The sequence below is a fragment of the Gobius niger genome, assembly GCF_951799975.1.
Source record: "Gobius niger genome assembly, chromosome: 2".
NCBI lineage: Eukaryota > Metazoa > Chordata > Actinopteri > Gobiiformes > Gobiidae > Gobius > Gobius niger.
In genome coordinates this window covers 42,018,538-42,042,167 of record NC_136853.1, presented here as the reverse complement: position 1 = coordinate 42,042,167, position 23,630 = coordinate 42,018,538, and the positions used below count along the sequence as shown (strand labels likewise).

Below are 23,630 nucleotides of genomic sequence, written 5' to 3'. Positions count from 1 at the left end.
AACGTTTGGCAGCTGTGAGTGTGACCAGGGCACACATTTGTTGCGTCCTTGCGCAAAACACCTCACACTGGCTGGTGTGAGAGCGAGTGGGTGAGTGGTAAATATGCAGATTAACAGTCACTTTTCTGTCAGTCAGCCCCGAGGCAGCTGTGGTGATTGGCAACATAAGTAGCTAAGGCTTACCAAGAGCGTGGAGTGAATAAACAATGACTAATGTGTAGGGCTGGGCACAGCTGAATTTTTTTCGACTTTATTTTCGATATCAATACCTGAACGACACTTTTCTCGATACCTACACTACATTTTTTGTCATACAGAACTATAACAGATTAATAATGTTAATTTATTTATTTTTCTTCCATTTGTTTAAGGTGAAACAACAAGAAACTTCCTTTAACGACAAAAGGGCAGAAACACACTTTCAAACAAACACTTTCCAAGTTTTTCTTATTTACTTTCCCAATTTTGCCCCTAAATTTTTCATATTTTTTCCAAAAAAAAACCTAAATTTCACCACATTTTTCTACTTTTTTTCAATTTTTTTCTACGTGTTTCTGAAAAAAAATTCCCAGTTTTTTCTTTTAATGTTCCCAATTTTTTCCTCACGTTTCCCCAGATTTACTCCAATTTTTCCACTTGTTTTTTTCCAAATAAAATAAATAAATAAGTTCAACTTGTTTGTCCCTTGTTTTTTCATTAAATCTTGATGACCAACAGCATCAAAACGTGAATATAAAGATTTCACATTTCTATTCTTTTCTTACCTGCTTTCGATACTTTTATTTTTTTCGATACCAGTAGAACCTTTTTTTTCTATACCAGACTGGTATCGTTTAACCGTACCCAGCCCTACTAATGTGGCTTGAGGAGCTTGTCAAACTTATAAAGGCAAGTTTATTTGCGTAGCCTATCAGTAATCAACTCGATTGGAGTGGCTTTGTCTTTGCGTTGAGAGTGCCACTTGATGACTAATGGATCTTTACAACATAAACTTTAACACAAGTCAGTCATTCATTCTTTTTTTTTTCAAAAACTTCCTCTAATAAATGTAAGCACGAGGGAGGGACTTTTTCTGCAGGGTTAAGTATTTCACTAATGCTGTTCGACAAGATCAGGTGGCAAACAACTGGTAGAGACGCATTCAAAATCGTTTAGGTTGAGGGTTAGTCAATAGAAATGTATGCAAGCTGCAAAGATGGCGGATCTCCATGGTAACTGTGTAATTTCCTGAACTCAAGCTTGACAAATGTAAATAATGTAAATAGTTGAGGAGCTTGAACTGCCTTTTTTCCTGAGGTCATGTACAGAACAAAAAAAAGATTTTAAGAAAAGGTTGTTTTGCCATTTAAATGAGTTAATTTCTAACCAGAAGTAAGTTACATGACTCAGGCTCCGACAACGCATCATGGCAGAAAATGGAGCACAGGGGCAGTAAAGTGAATCATCTCATCAGTAAGTCACATGGCAGATAAAATGACAAGCCGAGAAAACAAACACGCTATGGACTTTCCCTACCTGAAAGACACAGCCCTCAAAAGTCAACACGCTTCAACTGAAGGGTATCTGTAACACATGACTTGCAGACTTGCTGACTTACTAAGAGCATATTAAACCTAACAAACTGAAAATAAGGAGATATCATCTGCCAACACACTGTATAATAAATGATCTACTTGAATTCGATTGAAAATAGTGTATAATTGAAGTTTTGGTTAGCATGACTGCACACAATATGTTCCGTCAAACTCATAATTAGCTGAACGACATGACCAGCTGAAAATAATTACAAATTAAAAACACACACACCAGCTTTACTTTAAATATTAAACACACCACAAATTTCGAAAAATATTCTGTTTTTCTGTCACTGTATCTGCGCCATAGTTGAAATATAGTTTGTTAGCTAGCACTTTGCAAAATGTAAACAACGTCACAACGTGCCTAGCTACAACTGAGGAGTCACGAAATCCCAGAAGTACAGCAAACAGTTAAGCAGCTATAGCTTTAATGTGTGAGTTGTTCCAGTGAAACAGTATACAAAAAAATAAATAAAGTCCCATTTTCACTTTCACTTCGATCACTTGGGCCCGACAAGGAAACGACTCAGAAAGTTAACCCAAACAGAAAAGGCAACCGACGCTGTCAAGAAGAAGTAGTTAGTGACAAAATCTGAGCTAAACTGCGTCATGTCGCCTGTTATATAACACAAAATGTTATAACTCACCTGTCAAACAGCGACAAGAGGAAAAAACAGAAGGATTACTTCGCTCCTAATGCGAAAGAAGACACGGTGGGAGTTGTATAAATGCGTCGCTCGTCCTTTCTGTGATGACTGGGATGATGTCAAGCGCGTGGCGAACAGGTCAGGTTACACTTCCGGTCAAGCCTTTCAAAATAAGATAGGATAACTAATAACAAAGTCACGAGTTACTTTGCTTACGTTGCTTTCGAGAACACTCAGTGGGTGGAAAATGTGGGATAATAAAAAACAGGATCATACGCTAACAGGTAGTGAATAGGAAAAGAATAGCCTAGAATGACAAATAGTTCAAAAGGGTAGCTACGGCTAACTGATCATTTATTCACAGAGGATGTCAGGATAATTTATAGGTTTATATGTTTATAGTTTACAGGCTTCCTTTAGAAATATACGGTAGAGAATTGTGGTAGAGAAAATATGTTGATTTATTTTGGCATATGTGACAAGGATATTCTGTTACACTAGTTGTATCTTGACTGTTACAAAATATCAAAATGCGCTTTCGTTTCCGTGTTGTGACGCGCAACTCTTGAAGCAGGTGAAATCGGGGTGGAAACTTTCCGTGACAGACAATCACCATTTAATTGGCCCAATAGTAGCCTAATAATAATCATCATCATAATCATAATAGTAATAAAGTCAAAGCTGCAAGGTAAGATATGTGCCATAGCCTATATATTGAACTACCTGTGGCGTTATTTACTTGTTAAGGTCTATCTTTCAATGACAAATCAGCGCCTATATAATAATATCACAATTAAGGGGAGACACTACAAGCAAAACTCAATTTTTTCAGTTTTCAGGTTTTGGGCCAAATTGGTCTCTGAACATACAAGCTTTCACCCGGAAACAGAAAATATGCCTAATCTTCACAATAACATGTTTAAATATTGCGCTGATTCAATGTTCCCCCATAGACTTATATGGGACAATGCAATTTCAAGGGCCTTTTTCTCAAAACACATTTTTCTGTCATTGTGGCGACACTATGTTCACGTCAGTCGGACCTAAAGACTTCAAATTTTCCAGCCTTGGACTGAACAATATTTGGAAGATTTTTTCAGAGGGATTTTTTATTATTTAATCCCTAAGCCCCATTTATTGAGTTTTGAATGTCAAAAAATAAGGTGAAAAATTAAACAAGAAATCCATAATCCCCTCAGAGAAAGTCTTGGCAACTCATTTATTAATAAAGTGAAACAATAAAGTTGAATGTAGCTCTATCCATTATTCAGATTTCGTGGCCGAAAAGATGGGAAATTTGGGGCATTTTTAGGCATAAAACACTTTGTTCTTATATGAAAAGATAAAGTGACAGAAAACTTGCAATGTATTTTTTTCTCACATTTATGCCAGTGATCTACAGCAAAAGTTTCAAATTGACATCTGTAAATATACATTTTTTCCCTATTCACCAGCAGTGTCTCGCCTTAAAAGCTACTGGGATGGGCCTGGGCCACGTACGTCCGGATAACTGAAGGAACTAAAGCCTGTACCGCAGAGTGCCCGCTAGATGTCACTGTTGTTCCATAATCCTAGTGCTTTGTTAAGTTCTTTATTTATGACATATAATAAAAAAGACTGTGCAGCGGAGTACAACGATGTATCTATATTAGCTTATAGGGTTACGCTTCAGTGTCAGGCTTATAACATGGATTTTATTTTGCGCGTATTTTACGGTTCGGCTCCATCCATTATAAATAGGCCTTTTAACTTTGAAGCAACGCTTACAAGGGTGGACTATAAATTAGGCTACTGCGCCTTATCCCGCGTTTGAATGTAGTTTATCCTGATACATTTTGTCTGCATTGAGACTGCGCGTGTGCAGGACCAGAGTAAATATTTATGTTACAACTCATCAGTGTGTGGGTCTGTTGGGGGTCATAAAGCAGCCCACGCGGACAGCTCAAGTGTCCGACCCTCCCACTAATCACCCCGGACGGCACCACCACCAGCACTTACTTTTTTGAAGCCTGATGAGGAGTTCAGCCAGGTTGAATTGTGGATACTTTCTAAATACGAACGAATACGTTGGCCTACCTTACACTTCTTACAGCCTGCATTTTACAGGCTTCGTTACGCGTAATCGTGTTGGCGCACTTTGTGAGAGTTGGAGTCGAGAGTTTTCCAATGAATGCAAACTAAAATTTGGATAAGAAAAAGACAATAGACTATAAGAAAATCAGGACAGCGTATGCAATGTGGTCTCTTGCGTTCTTTTCGCTGCTGTTTTGCGCGCGTTTGGGTACTTTTACGCACGGCTGTCAGTTACCATCCGAGTGGCGCCCATTGAGTGAAGGCTGCCGGGCTGAGTTAGCGGAGATTATTATTTACGCTCGTGTCCTGGCCATTCATCGGGAGACACTGAGCAGCGCTGGAGGACTGTACAACTCCCTGCCGTTCGGTTTGGGTTATGGATACGAGAGCGCGGAGGAAGGGCTGCTGTACTCGGCCGAAGTGGAGCTTCTGTGCGACCAGGCGTGGGGCAGCATGCTGGAGGTTCCTACTGGGTCCAGACTCAACCTGACAGGACTAGGTTACCTTTCCTGTCAGTCCCATACCGTGATGGAGAACTACTCCTACTTCTTCTTTTTGAGGTGAGGTGCAAAGAAAGCACACATTGAACTAGACCCAATATAAACCAAGACCTTTCACTCAATCTAAATAAGTGAACTAGCCTATAGGCTCTACTGCAAGACTTCACTACATATCATCAGTGGAACCAAGCCATACCGCAGTTTATGAAGCACTAATTTAATCTGCCATCTACTTAAGGGCAAAACCCCAGATTGTGTAAAGCCAAACCTTCGATATCCATCACCTTTTCGTTTTTTATGGTTGTAATTGATTGACAGACAGAAACACTTGAACGCATCCCACAAAACAAGTCGAATTATGAACGATAGTACTGAAGAAATGTTTAACTAAAGCATATATTAATTACCAATATATAGCTGTCTGCTTTATTTGGAAATCATGCTTGGCAACCACAGTACTTAGTCTACTGGGACAACGCTCTTCCAATGTGGAAAGATAGGAGTAATCTGTGAACTAAAGAGGCATATCTCACCTCATTAAAACTAAAGTTATTGGCCCATGGTTTGACCCCTAGAGCTCACTTCCACCATGTCTTCACTTCCCATCTGGTCAAAATGTGTTAATTTGTTTTGTATAACTGGTCATTTCTGCAAGCAGTCCAAATTGTGTTGCAACTTGAAAGATATCAAAATCATTGTGGTGGAAAGGCAAAATAGGTCTATTTTTAGCTTACCCTTTTAGTACTAGAAAAACGCATTCCTTAAAAAAGAAATCAACAAAATCTGGCAATGTGTCAAATCCTAATACCAAATTGTACGTTTCCCCCCATTATACAGTATCTTATCATAGACTATAACCTCCTTCACTTCTGCCTTATCTCTCTCATTAACTTCATGTTTGCTGCAGGATGGATGAAAACTACAACCTCCTCCCACACGGAGTCAACTTCCAGGACGCCATCTTCGTGGACACGACAGAAAACAGACGCGCTTTTTCCAGCCTCTTCCAGTTCTCTAACTGCAGCATGGCACAGCAGCCTCTCCACCACTACAGTCCTGAGTGGGACGCCCAGGAGGACAGCAGAGTAAGACTGGATATTGTATTACTGCATTGTTGCATACACTGTAATAATGAAGTTAATTTAGTGTCACCCAAAGTTGCTTCATCAGAGCTAGATGTGGTGATCCCTAAGCTCTAAGTTGTACAGGAGCTCCATTTATCCATTTTCTTCTATTTTATCTGGGGTAAAGATGCCCAGACTTCCTTATTTACGCACATTTCCTCCAACTTTTCTGGGAGGATCCAGTGGCAGCACCAGGCCAGCTCAGAGACATACGTAGTCCCTCCAAAGGGAGACGACCAGGAGGCATCCGAAACAGATGGCTAAGCCACCTCAGCTGGCTCCTCTCAACGTGAGGGAGCAGCGGCTCTACTCCGAGCTCCTCCTGTGACCGCTTGTATCTGTGATCTTGTCCTTTCGGTCAATACCCAGGTCTTATAATTATAGGTGAGGGTAGGACCGTAGATAGCCCAATCAAGAGCTTTGACCCCAGCTCAGCTCCATCCGTCCCTATAGGCAGGGACTCTTCACTGACCTGGAGAGGGCAAGCCACCTTTTCCCAGTAGAGAACCATGGCCTTGGATTTGGAGGTGCTGATCTTCATCCTAGCCGCTTCACACTCTGCCGCAAACCGTCCCAGAGCAGCTGAAGGTCTGGATTTGATAAGGCCAACAGAACAACCTCATCTGTAAATGATGAGATCCTGAGGTGCAAAAACCCTCTGCCTCCTGGCTGCGCCTAGAAATTCTGTCCATAAAAGTAATGAACAAAACCGGTGACAAAAGGGCAGCCCTGGCCGAGTTCAACATGCAGGTCTGACTTACTGCCGGGGGTGCGAACCAGGCTCCTACTGCAGTCATACAGAGAACGGACAGCCCTTAGCAGAGGGCCCCGGACCCCATACTCCCGGATCAATCCCCACAGGGCATTACGCGGGGCACGGTCGAACGCTTTCTCCAGATCCACAAACCACATGTGGACAGGTCAGGCGAACTCCCATGAACCCTCAAGCACCGAATGAAGGGTATAGAGCTGGTCCAGTGTGCCGTGACCGGGACAAAGACTGCACTGCTCCTCCTGAATCCGAGCTTCGACCACTGGTCGGATTCTCCCCTCCAGCACCCACGAGTAGACCTTAGCGGGGAGGAAATTCTCATCTAAAAGAGGAGTTTCTCATCTTACTTCTTCAGCTAATGAGCACGAGTGCTGACATAGTGGTTAGATAGCCCAAAACATCTTTGACACTATTTGACTGGCTGTGTCCCAGATGTGAGCTAGAAATGAACTTTTTTTTTTTACTCCTTCCTATATTATTGGGAAAATAAAGTATGCAAGTTAAATACAGTATAGCAAAGCTTGTTCAAGGTAACTGACTGCATTGGTCTCTTTAAAGTTAAAATGTCTCCTATGTTTTCTAACTTTATAGTTAAAATGTGCTAATTTGTGCAGAATATACAATATCAAAATGTCAAAGATAGCGGTGCAAAGTTTACGGCCTTAGTTTAGCCTGATACAGAGGTTATTGCACATGGTTTTACCTTACAGTCTGACAGCATGTGTGGATGAAGGATCTGCGGTAGCGCTCCTTCTTGCACTGAGGGTGTCTCAGTCTTCCACGGAAGGAGCTGCTCAGCTCCTCTACAGTCCCATGCAGTGGGTGAGAGGTGTTGTCCATGATGAATATGAGCTTGGTTAAGATCCTCCTCTCAACTCCTCCACACAGTTCAGGGGGCAGCCCTGGACAGAGCTGGCCCTCCTGACCAGCTTGTTCAGCCTGTTCTTGTCCCGCTCTGTGCTGCCCGGGGCTCAACACACGACAGCGTAGTGGAGAGCAGAGGCTACCACAGAGTCATAAAGTCCTGAGTCCTGAGCAGAGGCCTGCCTTCTCCCCTCGGACACACAGCCCATGATGGCTGAGTCATCAGAGAACCTCTACAAGATACAGCTGTCTGTGTTGTATGTGAAGTCTTTTAGTCCAGTCCAACAGACTTTTTTTGTGTCTTTTACACTTTATGCTTCTCTCACTCACCCAAATGCAACAGACAAAGGTTGTCTTCAGCTTTCAATCATATCTAGTGGGAACTAATCATGTCCCAGACCAAGATTAGAAATTGTGGACGACATCCCTTAGATGATGTTTCCATGTTGATTTTGCAATTTCACCTGTCTCTGTACGATACATCTTGGCTTCGGACACTGATCTGGTTTGGAAACTTCCTGTTGTTGGATTAAAAGTCGTACCTACCTATACAAGATTTTAGTATTCAACGAATGCAAACAAACTGTCGCTCGTTTCCATGGTTGAACAGCGGGGAGCGAGGTTCAGGAGAAGAGGAGGATTATTATGTGACTTAAGGGAGTAGTAGTTCACGAGTGCCTTTATTGGTTCTGACAAGCACACAAAGGCTTCAGACGAGCAGTGTGGAGACCCACTGCTGAGTTTTAAACGTGAAGTGCATTTTTTTGTGAATGTCCAACAGTCAACATGAGAGGAGCAGAGGGTAACGTGTTTTTGCTGCTGACAGGAATGTGCAAAAGGATTAAGTGTAGCAACGTTTGATGATGTCCTAGTGGTTTCAGACCTCCCTAAACAGCAGAACACTGTTGTGAGGCTCTGGCTGGTGGGCAAATGCTCAGCCTACTGTGACCGCTACTGCCTCAAAAGCCACAAATGAATTTAGTGAGAGAAAAATAAAACACTTTTGTAGCTTGTCTTCTTTCATCTCCAAGAGCAAACAGCTGTGGCACGTCACCAAAGGAGCTGCATGTTTGGCTGCTGTGCGTCGATCATCCATCTCGTTTCTGTTCCTTTTTGAAGATTTACGGCAGGACAGGATACAGGTCATTCACAGGGGTCAGAGTTCAAAGAGCACAGAGCTGTATCTCACACAGTGGCCATTTTGAAAGTGTGTCTGTTCTGATGGTTGTTATATTTAACCTCTTAACCCCTGCCTGAACTGAGCACATTGTCTCCAGTTTGGCTTTACCCAAATCTCTTCTTTACTGGAGGGCTTGCAGCCTATAGGCCAGTGTAACGCCTCATTTGAAAGCTAAGACCTACAAAACTGAGTCGACACTTTTTTTGTCGTGTTTTTTATGCATTTTTGTAACTTTCTGGTTGCTTTTTCGTTGCATTTTCATTCTTGTTTGCGTCTCGGTTTTTTTACTCTTTCGTACTAGAAGCTTTTAGATTTGGGCAATGCCGTACTGGAGGGAAGAGGTTAAGAGGTTAATAGTTAACCTAACCAGAAAGGTCTGATATAATTATCAGAATCTCTTTTCAGGAGAGTCATGGTTCTCCTTTTTGTGGTTTATGACGGGTTTTAGGTTCATTGTTGTTCTTTAATTTCTCTGTTTACCATCAAAATAATGTACAGTATATTACAATTAGTCCTCATAAAAATTGCTTCATATGTTGGTATACACAGGAAAGGAGAAAATGCTGAGAACCACTGGGTGTTTTGTTGACTATTTGAGAGACAGCACACAGAAACATTTGCAAAATGAGAAATGATTTCAAACACCGACTAATAATAATATTTGGGAACTGACTAAAGCCGGCGTCAGATCATTGTTGTCTTGCCAAGTCAGTTTGACCTAGTTTATAAACTGGTGTGTGGTTTACGTTCTTTTAAGCTATACTTTGTTAAGGTTGTTGTGACAGTTATGGAGATTGGGCTTAATACACCAAATTATAGTTTTGAGCTAGTGAACTGGCAATTTTATTTAAAGAGACTATGCAAGTTGGTCATTTTATACTCACTACTGCCACCTCAGGTGTTATGCGTAACTGCAGCTTCTAAACTCGTGCATGACGGCACTTCGGACAAGAAGTAACAACATTTTGAGTGACAGTGCAGGATTTTAGAGGCAGTTGTGGGGGAATAAGTTGGGGCTCATTCTACACATTAGGACATGGCTGGAACGTGTAGGGAAAATACTTCATTTTAACATTTTAAAACTCCATATTGTCCCTTTAAAGAAAAAAAGTGAAATATAATTTGCAATGTAGACTGGCTTGGGCATGGTCCGGTGTTGAGATCATCCGATGTCATACCATTTTCATCAAAGAAGTACAATAATTAGGAAAACATTTTTTTTTATATTTTGTTATGTTGTGGTGCGTCAATACTTACTCTGGCATTTGACATGATACATGAGGACTTCAACACTGTGGCCTCGCTGTTAGAAGGTCCCGGGTTCAATCCCTGGACCAGACAGGGCTTTTCTGTGCAGGTTTCTTCCAGGTGCTCCAGTTCCCCAACCAGTAAAAATACTTTCCCTCTGGGCCAGGACTCCCCTGGAAAAGAGATTTTTAATCTCAAGGAAAGATCCTGGCCAAACAAAGACCAAATCAAGAATAAAAAGGGTAGTGTAACGTTTAACCATGTGCACTTTCACTGAATTTGAACTTTCTATTTTTCTTTTTTAACCTCTTGAACTCCCACCAGAAAATTTGGCATTATCCAAATCTAAAAGGTTCTTGGAAAAAAGGGTCAAACATAGAGATCAATACGAGCCAGAAAAAAAAAAAAACATGACTTAAAAAGCAACAGAAAAGCAACAAAAGAGTGAAGAAAAACATGTCATTAAAATGCACTTGGTTAAGGCTGGTGGTAAGAGGTAAACTTGCTAGATACTGTACGATCATTGTCACGCTGGTGGTACAGAAAGTCACCTTTGCTGCCACAATTTTCCCTGCATGGGGCAGCCTGACTGAGGTGTGGCTGCCGTTTTGCACACACGGCTTTTCCCAGCATCACCAAAAACATCTAAATCTGTATGAGCCTGGCTTTTAGATACGGCAGATTAAAGTGGACACTGTGCTTCCATTGTCTGTTTAACAATATATCTATGTCATCTCAGTAGAAGTCGAACCACTGCTCTGTCAGTTGAAATAGAATTCAGGCTTAATCTTGCAAATTTGCTTCATTTCATTAAGTCGGTGCAGTCGGGGTATTTGAAAGCTCCCCTAATTGTCTTGTATTTTCATGCTGCTGAATGTGAACTTTTGAACGCCGCGCTCATGTGTCTGTCTGCTCTGACTGTGAGGCCGCTGTTGGCAGGTCTCTGGCACTGGATCTACTGATGCCCAGGCAAATTCACACATTATTATTATTATTTTAAGTCTATCTGATGAGGTTTTCAAGCAGTAGCCTAAGTAACTTGTTTACCTTAATAAATCCTGATGGAGAATTATAGAGTTAATTCGGCCATAGCACATTCCTTTCGAATCTTATCATATTGTACTGTCAAAGGGGAACATTCAGGCGCCGACCTTCTACATGACTTGTGGCCTAGTCAACGTGGCACATTGTCCGAGAGGTAGACTGTTAGTGCCTACGTCTAACCGAGGCTATATAGCTCTCTTCATGTGGAAGTATCCCCAGACTCTGAATGATCAATGCTCTGAACATTGTGTTGACTGTTCAAATGTCTCCAGGCCTGTAATACGGTAATAAACTTCTACCATGTAAGACATCCAGACCGTGTCCCGTCTCTCCATCCACATCTCCTCCGGACTCCTTTAGTATTTCCCTAACAATCCTTTCCATAGTCCCTACCAGATCGCAAGCCAATGTGGCCCACATCAGGCAAAGATGTGGCACTTGTGGCTTTAATGTGGCCTGTGGAAAACAGATGTAAACCAGAAGTGGGCCATGTAAAACATAGCAACCCATCCATCCATTCCATTTCCGGGTCGTGGGTTGCAGCTGTTGGAGCTGCCCAAATCACATAGCACCAGCCCCTTATGGCTCCTCCTGTAGGTAGTGGGTCCACGGTCCACGGAAGGACGGCCTCACGATTCAAACTGGGCCTGTTGGTCTCTCATAAGGGGCTTCTGAACCGCTGTTTGTCTGACCCGTTACCTGTTTGCCATGGGAGACCCTACCAGGGGCACGAAGCCTCCGACAACAGAGATCCCAGGATCATTCGGGCGCTCAAACCCCTCCACCACGTTAAGGCGGCGGTTCCAGGAGGGGACATAACAACCCATGGCCCATTAATAGAAAAACATTTATGGGCCACTTATGGCAAAGACATGACACGTGTGGCCTCAACATCTCAAGATAAACCAGCAGTCAACCAAATGTGGCCCACTTGCAAATGATCAACTATGGCCTATTAATCTAAAAATGTATATGGGCCACTTATGGCAAAGACTTGGCACTTCCAGCATAGTTTTAACAAGAATAATCAGAGGCAAGCCAAATATATGGCCAACATACAAAATATCAAAAATGGCCCAAAATCAAGTGTGCCCCACTCACAAATGATCGTGTTAATGTGATGATTGGGGGGTCTTTCATCTCCCCATGGTGTCTCTGGCCAGAAAACCATGGAGCCACCAATACATGTGGAAAGACACCTAATGGAATCACGAAGAAGAAGCTAACAGGGTAACGGGCAAAGCTAGCTGTGGGCTAGCGCCACTTACACAGTATTTACAGCCATGTTTGATCTCCATTGTGTAATTGGATGTACAATATCCCTCTCTCCCTTTGCCTTTTCTGTCAGCGTAGTATTTACTCTCACAGACAATTAATGAGTAAAAAAAACGTAACATGCTAAGACACCTGCAGTGGCGCTTATGGCCTCTAGGGGCATGAGTTACTTAGTACTGCTTTAAAGCTATGTTTGCCCCTCCAAGTTGTATTTTGGATTGTATTGTGAAGATGTTATACCCTACTGTCAGAAGAATAAACAGAAATGCCAAATGAGTGTTGGCTTTGAGTTATGAAAGACGGTTTGTTGTGCTGCTGCTGTTGTTGTTGGCTGTAAAAAGAAATGGCACAGAATCTGCAACTGGGAAATGCTGTACTTAGATGACTTTCCCTGTTTGTACCAGAACAACGTGTATGTCTAAAGGCACAGAGTCAGAGATGTGGAGATCGGTAGAATAAATGAAAAACAGTAGCAGGAAGGAACAGCAGGGCACATCATTCTGTGAAGTGGCTTTTTCTCATCGTACCATCTGATTCAAGTCAGAAACTGTTTGGCCCAAAGCTCAAAGCTTCACTGTGAGGAGAAATGGTGGAGATCAGAACCGGAGTTGAGGAAGTTAAGCTGTTAACCCTCACCTGAACCGAGCACATTTTCTTCAGTTTGGCTTTACCCAAATTTAAAAGCTTCTTTTAAAAAACGCGTCAAAATAACAATAACAACAACAAAAAAGCATCACAAAGAAACATTAAAAAAAGCCACAAAAGAGCAACAAAAAGTAGCATTAAATTGACAAAAGACCAACAAAAAAGTGACAAAAATGGGATGATAAAGAGCATTAAAAAAGTGATGACAACACAAGGAAAAATCCATTTAGATCAGTTTTGTTGGTCTTAGATTTCAAATGAGGCGTTACACTGGCCTATAGGCTGTAAGCTAAGAGGTTAAAGGGATATTTCAGGATTTTTGACATTGGGCCTCATTTCCTAGTTATCCAGAGTGTTTTTTTAAAATTCATGCGGTCTTTATATTTGAAGAGTTTAGTGGTGCTAGGCTAGCGCATGTCTATGGTAACTAGTAGCCTGCACTAAAAACAGGTTGATCCATTCCAGGCACAGAGCACCTGAGGCAAATCACTTAAAATACCAGACTACCAATATAAATGTCTGTGTTCACTGAATCATTTTTGAAATACAACTATTTTGCATTTAAAAGAACTTTGGCTATATTTGAGCAGCATCAGCTTCCTGGTTGTAAGCTACGCAGCGTGATCTGCTCGGTTACCGGATCTACAGTAGTTTGTTTACCTGCGGCATTACTATGTGTGGAATTCACAAAGGAGCTTTCTACAAATCAGATATGGCAACATTTGGAGGACGACCCCATGATTTTGGAGAGGTTTTTAATGCAGGCTACTAGTTACCATAGACATGCGCTAGCCTAGCACGAGCCTAGCACCACTAAACTCTTCAAATATAAGGACATGCATGAATTAAAAAATATTAAAAAAATCTCCAGAAATCAACAACACTCTGGATAACTAGGAAATGAGGCCCTATGTCAAAAACCCTGAAAAATCCCTTTAATGTGGACTGTGAAGATGTTGCTCCACATTGACATCACACGATCATATTGAAAATGTAGCCATTGTTATCTCGCTTTCCCTGCTTTGACATTATTTTATTATGTTTATTATTTCCCTTCCGTGTTTACAATGGGCTCAGGATGTGACTGGAAATTCAACCTTTCCTGAACATGCTGTACTGATGAGAAATGAGCAAGTCACATTTGAAAAAGGAATTCTCCCTCTTCTGCACTCTACTGGCCTACAACAAAAACAAAAAGAAAACGTATAATTGGGAAGAAGTTTTTTTTTTTTAAGAGCCAATTGTGTGTGGCTTTTCAATCAGATTATTATGCCAGAATTGTTCACCCTATGGGTCGGAATTCAGTTTGTATCAAAGTCCCTGTTCTCTGTGAATGAAGTGGATGGACTGTTTCATTTGGCCCACGCTGGCGGTGGCTCTGAACGCAGCTCTGAATGTGTTTGATGAGAGCGGCCTTTGAACGCTGCTTAATTGAAGGTTTTGGCAGGAAAAAACGGAGGAAGCGTCTCTGTCCACTTTAGATTCCTGTCTGGTTCCCACAAGACTCAAGCCGCAAGAAAAACACCTACGAACAACATTATAGAGCATTTACAACCAGGACAAAGTGACCATAAAAACAAAACACCTGTTGTCTTATTTTACAATCTTGTCTTTGTATTCTCTTTAAAGAACTTTTTCCATTTTAGCAACTGAGAGTGATTTGTGTTTGGGCTAATTCAATATGTGATTGAGGAGAAACAAAAGGCAAACATTTGGACTTTGGGGGAGTAAAGGCCAAGCATTGTTGTGTTAAATGGCACTGGCACTTAAAGTTGATTACTTTTTATTATAATAGTCCATCTTGTCCCTGCAAACCATAATGGTAAAAAAAAATAGTGAAAATGTGTTTTTTACTCTCTCCACTTTGTTGGAGATCAAATTCAGAGGCACCGTGAATCAAACAGACACAGGCATTGAGTCTCGAGAACAAAAACAAAACAAAAACAACCCACAAAACAAATCAGAGGATGAACATTTCACTCTCCATACGGGTCACGAGACACTGATCTGCTCTGGGTGATTTTCACTAGGGCCACATATTGACATGTTTACAGTACAGACGGCCACAGATCGGTGATCAGGGCATTCAAACATTCAACTAGGTGTTTAAGAGAGATTTAAACCATACTGCCAGCTCTGTCTGAGGTTTTAATTGTGTGGAATTATTAAGATTGCAATACAAAGTCTCTGGGGATGTGTGCCAATAAAACAAGAAGCCCGAGGGCTGCATTTGGCCCCTGGGCTGCACTTTGCAGCGTTAGCATTTAGCCTCTCCCCCTCTCCACTATAGCTCCAAAACAGGTCAAGATAGAAGCTACCAAGCTCTTCCACGTTTTCCCTATTTAAATATGGTTCCGTGAAATGTTCCACTACAAAGTATAATAACACAAAATTAAACAATGTGGATTTTCTAAGCGGATAGAAGGGGAACTATATTGTAAGGCGTAATAATACCAGGAGTAGTTTGAAATCCACGCAGTAATCTTCACTTTACTGCGCAGTAATCTTCACTTTACTGGTATTAAAGGGGCTATCCTTGATTTTTTTAATTTTCTGTTATTGGAATAAAATTTGTTTTGTCCTTTAGTATATGGTAAAAGCAGACATTTATCCAAAAAATACTGTTTTTAAACCTTTTAATCATAAGCATAGTCATAAAATGTCAGGCTAGTAGGCATATCTTACAGTGAAGTGACAGTTTTCCTCCCTGAAAGTTGTGAAACCTGGTTTAAACTCAGTCCCTGTGTCGAATTTTCATGTTGTAAATGCATTAGGAAAGTCTGAGATGAGTTTGGACCAGAAAATAGCAATTTGAAATGTGACCCTGTTTCTTTGTACAATTAGGTATAGCTCCTTCAAAGCTTGTGGGATAAAAGGCACAGTTTCTTGTGTGGCTCTTCTTGGCCAGGTGTGCAGAGGAGAGGAACTGTCCTTCAGGATATTCTGGAGTGTCTGTAGTGTGGCCATGACCCGCCTCTCACTCAGAGATTGGATGTGTTTTTGCTTTCAAGCTGATGCTAAGTTCTTGCAGGAAGAGGTATGTCGTAAATTAGCGACACTCAGTGTTAAAGGAACAGGCCACCATTTTTCCATGCTGAGATATGTTCTTACCTGAACTTAGACGAGTTGATGTGTACCCGTCTGGTCTTTGTGTGTGCGCTCAGTCACGCAAAACGCCCAAAGATGTTGTTAGCATTTGGCCTCTCCCAATGTATTTCTATAGCTCCAAATGGGGTGAAGCTAGAAGCGACCAAGCTCTTCCAGGGGCACACACAATGACCAGACAGGTACGTATCAACTCGTCTAAGCTCAGGTAAGAACATATATCAGTATGGAAAAATGGTGGCCTGCTCCTTTAAAGGGTTAAATATGTACATTTTTTAAAAGTAAAGTTTGATTAAAGTTTGATTAAACCATAATGTATCTGTCTAATTGTCCAAAATGACAAATCCCAAGTACATTTTACAGTGATCCTGCCTTTTTTTGTAGTGTGTTGGTGTTTATTGTTTTTTTGTGCTCATGTCAGGAAGAAATATTTATGTTGCAAGTCATATGGTCTACACACAACATGTTTTTGCTTTTTTTTTTTTGCTTTTTCACCCGTTCCCTCCACCCTGTTCGCTCCCCACCCCCCACCCCCATGCCACACGTCTCAAAACACAGAAAACTGAGATTAAAACAACTATAACACAACAACACTATATAGACATTGCGATTGACTGCGGAATTGCGGGAGCGAATGCAGAAATTGCATAAACTGTTCAAATTGCAAAAATGCTTAATTTGCATAATCTAATTTGAATAAACTGGTAAAATGCATAAAATGTTATGTTGCATAAACTGTATAAACTGCATAAAGTGGTAAAATGCATGAATGGGTTAATTTGCATAAATTATGTAAATTGCATAAACTCTTTAAAATTCATAAATCCTAAATGGCATAAACTCTTAAGTTGCATAAACGGTTTAAACTGCATAAAATGCAAAATATTGCATAAACTTTTTATATTCCATAAACTGGTCAAACTGTTGAAAGTGCTTGATTGGCAGAAGCTGCACAAATGGCTGAAAGGCCTGGAGTCTCCTGATTGGCTGGATTCGCACATACACACTAATGCAAAAATGTCTAACTCTCGTATAAAATAACTGGAAAACTGCAGAAGGCCAATTTCTTCTCAAAACCCACAAGTTGCAGAAGCTGAACATGCACAAAGTGCAGAAATTGCATAAAATGCAGAAAAAACTGCAGAAAAGCATGGATTTGCGGCAGCCCCATTATAAGTCAATGGGAAAAATCTCCGACATTTTGGCCGATTGCGGAAAAAACGTAAGTTGCAGAAGTCCCAAAAGTAATAGCACCCTTCTCCTCAACATGCGGAACGTTTTGATGCATAAATTGCATAAATTGCACAAAGCATGAAGGTGCTGAAAGCTGGAGAAAATCGGGGAAAAAGATGGAAGAGGAATAATAATAAAGAACATGAAAACCAATAATTGACTGCGGAAGAATTCCGCAGTCAATCAATAAAGAACATGAAAACCAATAATTGACTGCGGAAGAATTCCGCAGTCAATGACAATAACATCTGAAAGGCCTAGTTTTCAAACATGTATATGTAGTAAATTTACTGGGGTAGGTTTGGGAAACACTGGAAAAATTTAGGAAATAATGTAAAAATTTGGGGCAGATTGGGGTAAAAATTGGGGAATGGAACGTGAGAAAATGTGAAGATATGTAGGGGAAAAAAATATGTTTGTTTTTTTTAAAAATCCCAATGCGTAAAAAGCCCTAGAGGGCAGCACTTATCGTGTATTTCTTTACTGTTGCAGAGCCGAGTTTGATGAGTGCAGACTTGTCCACTGTGTCCTCCTGTGTATATGCAGCAGCAGGTTCAGGCGGATGTTTTGACAGGTGCAGCTGCTCTGTCCCAGTGAAGCGTTCACCAGAGAAACACCATTCACTGCAACAAACAGTAAAACACCATTCACTTACTGTGATCTATGACGGGGCTGTAGCTTTTGTCCAATACTTTATTTCTCTACGTGTCTGAAACATATACATTTGCTTTCAGTATTGATATAAAGTGTGTGGAGCTGTAAAGCGTTGACTGCAAGAGGACATGTATACTATAATGCCTTTATTTCAAGTTCATTGTTACTATGACACATTCGTATGCACCGGCACGGCCTGCTCCTGCTAAAGTCGGTGACCCCAGTTAACCCCGTGTGCTGTGAGCTGGGGAAAACATTAAAACAAGTCACCTCGGCTCAAAGACAGGTCAACACAGCCACAAGTCACGGCAGTCTGTGTGTGAAGCTGCCTGGGAGGTCTGTGGGAGCATAGAGGTTCTAATATAAGCTCCTTAATGTGGGTTTGGAGCTCATTATTCAGATAGACACTGCTGGGTTTATCTGTTACTAAACGTGTAAATGTGCCCTTTGCTTTGTCTTGCTTTATTCCTGTCTGGCTTTGTATGTTTTCCTTGTGTCTGGGTGGAGCTCCTTTGGCCTCGGCTTTTTCCCATCAATCAAAAACATACACAATCGACTCAAACCAGCACCTGACTCAAGATCTCGGTGACCTTGAAGGGTGTTTCAAATACAGAGGATAAATCAGTCCACCCCTGACCTTAAAGGGATATTTCAGGATTTTTGACATAGGGCCTCATTTCCTCGTTATCCAGAGTGTTGTTGATTTCTGGAGATATTTTTTTTTGTAGTTCATGCAGTTCATATATTTGAAGAGTTTTGTGGCGCTAGGCTAGTGCAAGGCTAGCGCATGTCTATGGTATCAGCTAGCCTGCATTAAAAACAGTCTGACCCGCTGTGCACCTGAGGCAAATCACTTATAACGCCAGACTAACCATATAAATGTCTGTGTCGATCAGGGTTGCCAGGTCCGCGGTTAAACCGCGTAATTGGGCGTTTTTTAAAGCCAGTCCGCGGGTGAAAAAAACTGTCTGCGGTTTTTTGCCTTGCTGTAATCAATGTTCGAAGGCAAATCCAAGGCTCTGTAAGCTGCTTTTTCAATAAGGGAAGGGAGTAGGGGCGGTTTCTCATCATCGCAGGAGCACATGGGCACTGTTAACTAGTAAACAATATTGAAAATTCTAGCCGCGCCGTATGTCCGCGGGTTTTCCGCGGTTTTCAGATATTTTTGGGCGGGTTTGGCTGTCCGTACCTGGCAACCCTGGTGTCGATAGAATAATTTTGCGCATTTTGCATTTAAAAGCAGTTATATTTGAGCAGCATAAGCTTTGTGGTTGTATAAGCTACGCAGAGGCAAAATGATCTGCTAGAAAATAGTCCCTCAAAATGCGATCATTCATGTCATGTGATGCAAGGTCAGTTTTATTCCAAAAATTATTCATCGACACAGACATTTATATGGTTAGTCTGGTGGTATAAGTGATTTGCCTCAGGTGCACTGTGGAGTAAGACTGTTTTTAATGCAGGCTAGCTGATACCACATGCACTCACCTAGCGCCACTTAACTCTTCAAATATAAGAATTGCATGGATTACAAAAAAAAAATATCTCCAGAAATCAACAACACTCCCAATGTCAAAAATCCTGAAACATCCCTTTAACCATGATTTCTTTACTTTAATGTAATAACATTGAATAAATTATAATTATTTGCATGATGTCTGTCCATGCTGTTGCTGCTTGTGTTGTTTCTTGAATGTTGAATCGTGTTTAAAACATTTTGGCTTTGTGTAAGCACGTCCTGTGAGCGGGGAATTCCATTGTTGTCAATGGAAGAGAGTGAGGAAAATGAAATAAACCAAAAACCCTCAGAAAGAGTAAGAAAATGTCATAAAAAAAAAGTGACCTCAGATTATTCTTAGCGATGTTTTGCTTACTTCCTGTTGTCACTCTATTCAGCTGTGAGGAACTACAGTAAGTAAGTAAGTAAAGTAAGTAAGTGCTTTATAGTTTTACTAGCGTACAAACGAAACAGTGTTCAGGTGTTAGTCCTGAGCTGCGGTGACCGAGCCGCGCTGCCACTGTGGGTCAACCTGAACCGTATGACCTTGGAGGACGTGGAAACTGTAGCATCCGGAAGAAACCTGGCAGGCTGCCCTCTGTCTCCTCTGATCCTCTGAAACAATGCAGAGCCTTCTGGGTTTGTCCCTGTGTCAGAGCGTGGTGTCCTGCACTGGTCACCTCCTCCTTCCTCTACCTCCTGCAGCTCCCTCTGCTCCACAACAGTCTTTCACCATCTCCTCGTTTGTCCCTTTTTTGTTTCCTGTAGCTCCTCTTGTGACTCCTCCACTGTCCTGCAGGTGTGGGGGCTCTCGGTGCCTCTTCAGTGTCTCAGAAGAAGAATTGTGTTGGTCTCAAATGGGTTTAGCTGTTATGCTATAGCTTTTGTTGACCTTTAAAAAGCTGCTTTTCTTCAGGACCCTTTTGGACTCTCAAAGTAAACAAATCCACCAAACCTTCACAAAAAAACACAGCAAAAGTATCCAGAAAAACAATGTGGAACACAGAAACCACAAATGCAGTTCGCAGAAAAGGGCAAAAAAAGTTTAGTATACAGAATAAAGGACATAAGACATTCAATCTATATACACAGTATGTCGGAAATGTTTCAAGTGACATCAATCATATAAATCAAAGCCTATGTCAGCCCAAGTTAGGCCTGCAGTTTGACCAAGAATACAAGATGGACATTGCACGTTACTTTTGTTTTCTTTTGCTTTGTGACTGGTGACCATTTCTGTTAGAATGAATTGGAAAAGCCCGAGCATATACCGCCTCTCAACCATAGCGGACAGTAAGCCCACATCATAACGCTGTGCCATAAATGTACAGGAGCATGTTGGTGAGTGAGGGGAGAGCCCAGTGCAACAAAGGCTTCAAAAGAACTTTCTGTTTTAGTGCACTCTGGGAACTACTCGAGACCCCTGCTCCCACAATCACGCACACAAGCAACGGCAGTTCAGAGCAAACAAACAGCACACTTCAGATCAGTCATGTAAAGCAGCTGTGTACTGCCATGTTCTTGACTTTAATTAGTCAAACTTTTCAAAACACATGCCATAACAAGGACTATTTCAAACTCAAAACAAGAACAAATATCTGCGTTAAGATCAGGGCTAAAACTGGACTTTTTCATTAGTTCCCTGTTCTTTTCGGCACCATAAGGAGAAAGGCCCCAGTGACACAATACTTTTGGTTTCTTGTTGCTGCTAAAAATGATTCTTTTGTGATTTATTCACCAGCTCAACTTGAAATGATTGTAGATCCCTGCTGGAGTTACTGAAAATAATTAAGGAAAAGGTTTAGCGTGAGGTTCTGTGGTTTTAAAAAGGCACTCCAATCACAACGCAACCCAGGAGACAATTCCGTCTGCACTAGCATAACAGAATACTTCATGTCCTTGAGGCACTTCAGGCTGGGATTAGTGGGCTTTGACGTCTTTCTTGTCTTTGTATTCTTTGCAGTTGATGTGCTCCTCAGTCCAAGCCGCCCTTTTCGAGGAGGAGGAAAAGGGCAGAAAACTTCAGGAGCGTCTGTCCGCGGCCGAGAGGAGGAACCGCCAGCTCAGGGTCCGAGTGAAGAAAGTGAAGAGATCTCTGAAAAACGCTCGAAAGGCTGTGCAGACGGCTGAGGAGGAGACCAAAGTGCTGCGGGAGAGGCTCGTGGCGGCAGAGAGGAGAGCGGGGCTTCACCTCAATGCCATAGACCAAACCCAGTCCACGGGGTACAGGAGCAGAGGGGACCGGGACGGGATGAACCTTTGAATGAACTGTAAGAAGAGGGGACTGCTGGGCGGCCTCTACTGTAAATGAAACGTTTTGAAAAATAATTATTGACTTTGCTCTTTTGCTTCTGTCTAGCTGTCATAAATGTTAAGGCACACTTTTATACGAATATTTGACACATCCTTAAATCTAGACCTACTGGCCATACTGCCTTTGCTCTGCCCGATCCCGCTAGCTAAGCAGGGAAGGATCTGGTTGGTACTTGGATGGGAGACCGTTTGGTAACACCAGGAAGCCTGGGTGAATGTAGTGTGTGAGTGAGTGGTTGGTGGTGGTCGGAGGGGCCGATGGTGCAGACTCTAGCCTCACTTCTGTCTACAAAAGTAGCTCACCACCACCAAGTATGGAGTGAATGAATAATGTAATGTGAAGTGTCTTTGAGTGTCCACAAAAGTGCTATATAAAAGCAATGCGTTATTATTATTATATTACTGTCATTTCCACATTACTTGGAGGGCAGTAACCATGGCGACACACTGTAAACAAAGAACTACAAGTTGTCCTGTCCTATTGTTTTTGCTACGTTAAAATTAAGTGTGACGAAATGTCAGGGGCTCAATAATAACTAACGCTTGCTTGTGAATTTCCAAATTAGGCTTACAACCACTTGAGAGAACTTTATACAAATCAATTGTCTTTTTGATGAGAATGTCTTTCTGATGACAATATAATGAGGACTTTGTTAAATTTCAATAAACAATGCTCCAGGTAATGTGAGTCTTTCAAACAAGCGTCCCCATGATAGTGTCAATGATGACAGATATGTTTGGTCAAGATCTGGAGGAGCAGCCTATTGTGTTTTAGGTTGGTGGGTGGGACTCAGAGGAAACATACACAAACACGGGGAGAACATGCAAACGCTATACACAAAGGCCCCATTATTGCAGTGAGACGAGAGTGCTCGCAACTCAGTCATTGTGCCAGACAGCAGTAATAACATGGGACAATTTAAAGCTGCCTTCAGCTGCTCCAGTTTGTTGCATTCCCACATTGCATCACTAGATGCACCACTTTCGAAACAGCAAGCTATTTCCGCAGAAGCAGAGAAAAATGTTTATGAAAGATCTGATAAACATCTGATCGCCCTGTTCTGATGCAACTGAAATCCTCATGAAATGTCAGTTTGTTTAATAATCATAAGACGTCAGGTCATTTTCCTCCTCACAGGCTGTGAGGCGTTCAAGGGTTGAACCTCTGCACTGTAAATTTAGTTTTAGCTGGAAGTATGATGTTCCAAAAAATCCCCAAATCCCAAAAAACATAGACTTACATGAATGTTGCTGTTTAGCAAATAAGTATCCATCCATCCATCCATCCATCCATCCATCCATCCATCCATCCATCCATCCATCCATCCAATTCTGCTTTATCTGGGGCCGGGTCGTGGAGGCAGCAGTCTCAGCAGAGATGCCCAGACTTCCCGATCCACGCACACCTCCTCCAGCTGTTCTAGGGGGGCCCCGAGGCGACAACAGGCCAGCTCGGAGACATAGTCCCACCAGCGTGTCCTGGGTCTTCCCCAAGGCCTTGTCCCATCAGCGTGTCCTGGGTCTTCCCCAAGGCCTTGTCCCAATAGGAACATCTCTCGAGGGAGTCGACCAGGAGGCATCTGGAAGAGATTGTGTCCTTTACATTACCCAAATCTCATGACCATAGGTGAGGGTGGGAACGTAGATCAATCTGGAATGTAGATCAATCGAGAAATCGAGATCCCGGGCGCTTCACACTCGGCTGCAAACCGCCCCAGAGCAGCTGAAGGTCCTGATTTGATGAAGGCAGCAGAACAACATCGTCACCCAAAGCACTTCACACGGAAATGTGTTTTTCCTCTGGTGACCACCATTCACTGACACAGACAGCAAACTAATCCAGAATTCATGAACATATGGGAGAAAACAAACAAAACA

General features: G+C 41.9%; 1 protein-coding gene across 1 annotated transcript; it reads left to right on the top strand.

The window, feature by feature from the left end:
- Positions 1–4,100: 4,100 nt before the first annotated feature.
- Positions 4,101–21,800, top strand: ccdc3a (coiled-coil domain containing 3a). The gene is made up of 3 exons (XM_079552524.1): positions 4,101–4,857; positions 5,705–5,882; positions 21,403–21,800. Exons 1-3 carry the CDS (start codon positions 4,460–4,462, stop codon positions 21,700–21,702), a joined length of 876 nt encoding a protein of 291 aa, XP_079408650.1. The 5' UTR covers positions 4,101–4,459; the 3' UTR covers positions 21,703–21,800.
- Positions 21,801–23,630: the final 1,830 nt, after the last annotated feature.

Coding starts and splice junctions, on each gene's coding strand:
- ccdc3a (XM_079552524.1), top strand. CDS start 4,460: ATGTGGTCTCTTGCGTTCTTTTCGCTGCTGTTTTGCGCGCGTTTGGGT. Junction 4,858..5,704: donor TCCTACTTCTTCTTTTTGAG/GTGAGGTGCAAA, acceptor TGTTTGCTGCAG/GATGGATGAAAACTACAACC. Junction 5,883..21,402: donor ACGCCCAGGAGGACAGCAGA/GTAAGACTGGAT, acceptor TATTCTTTGCAG/TTGATGTGCTCCTCAGTCCA.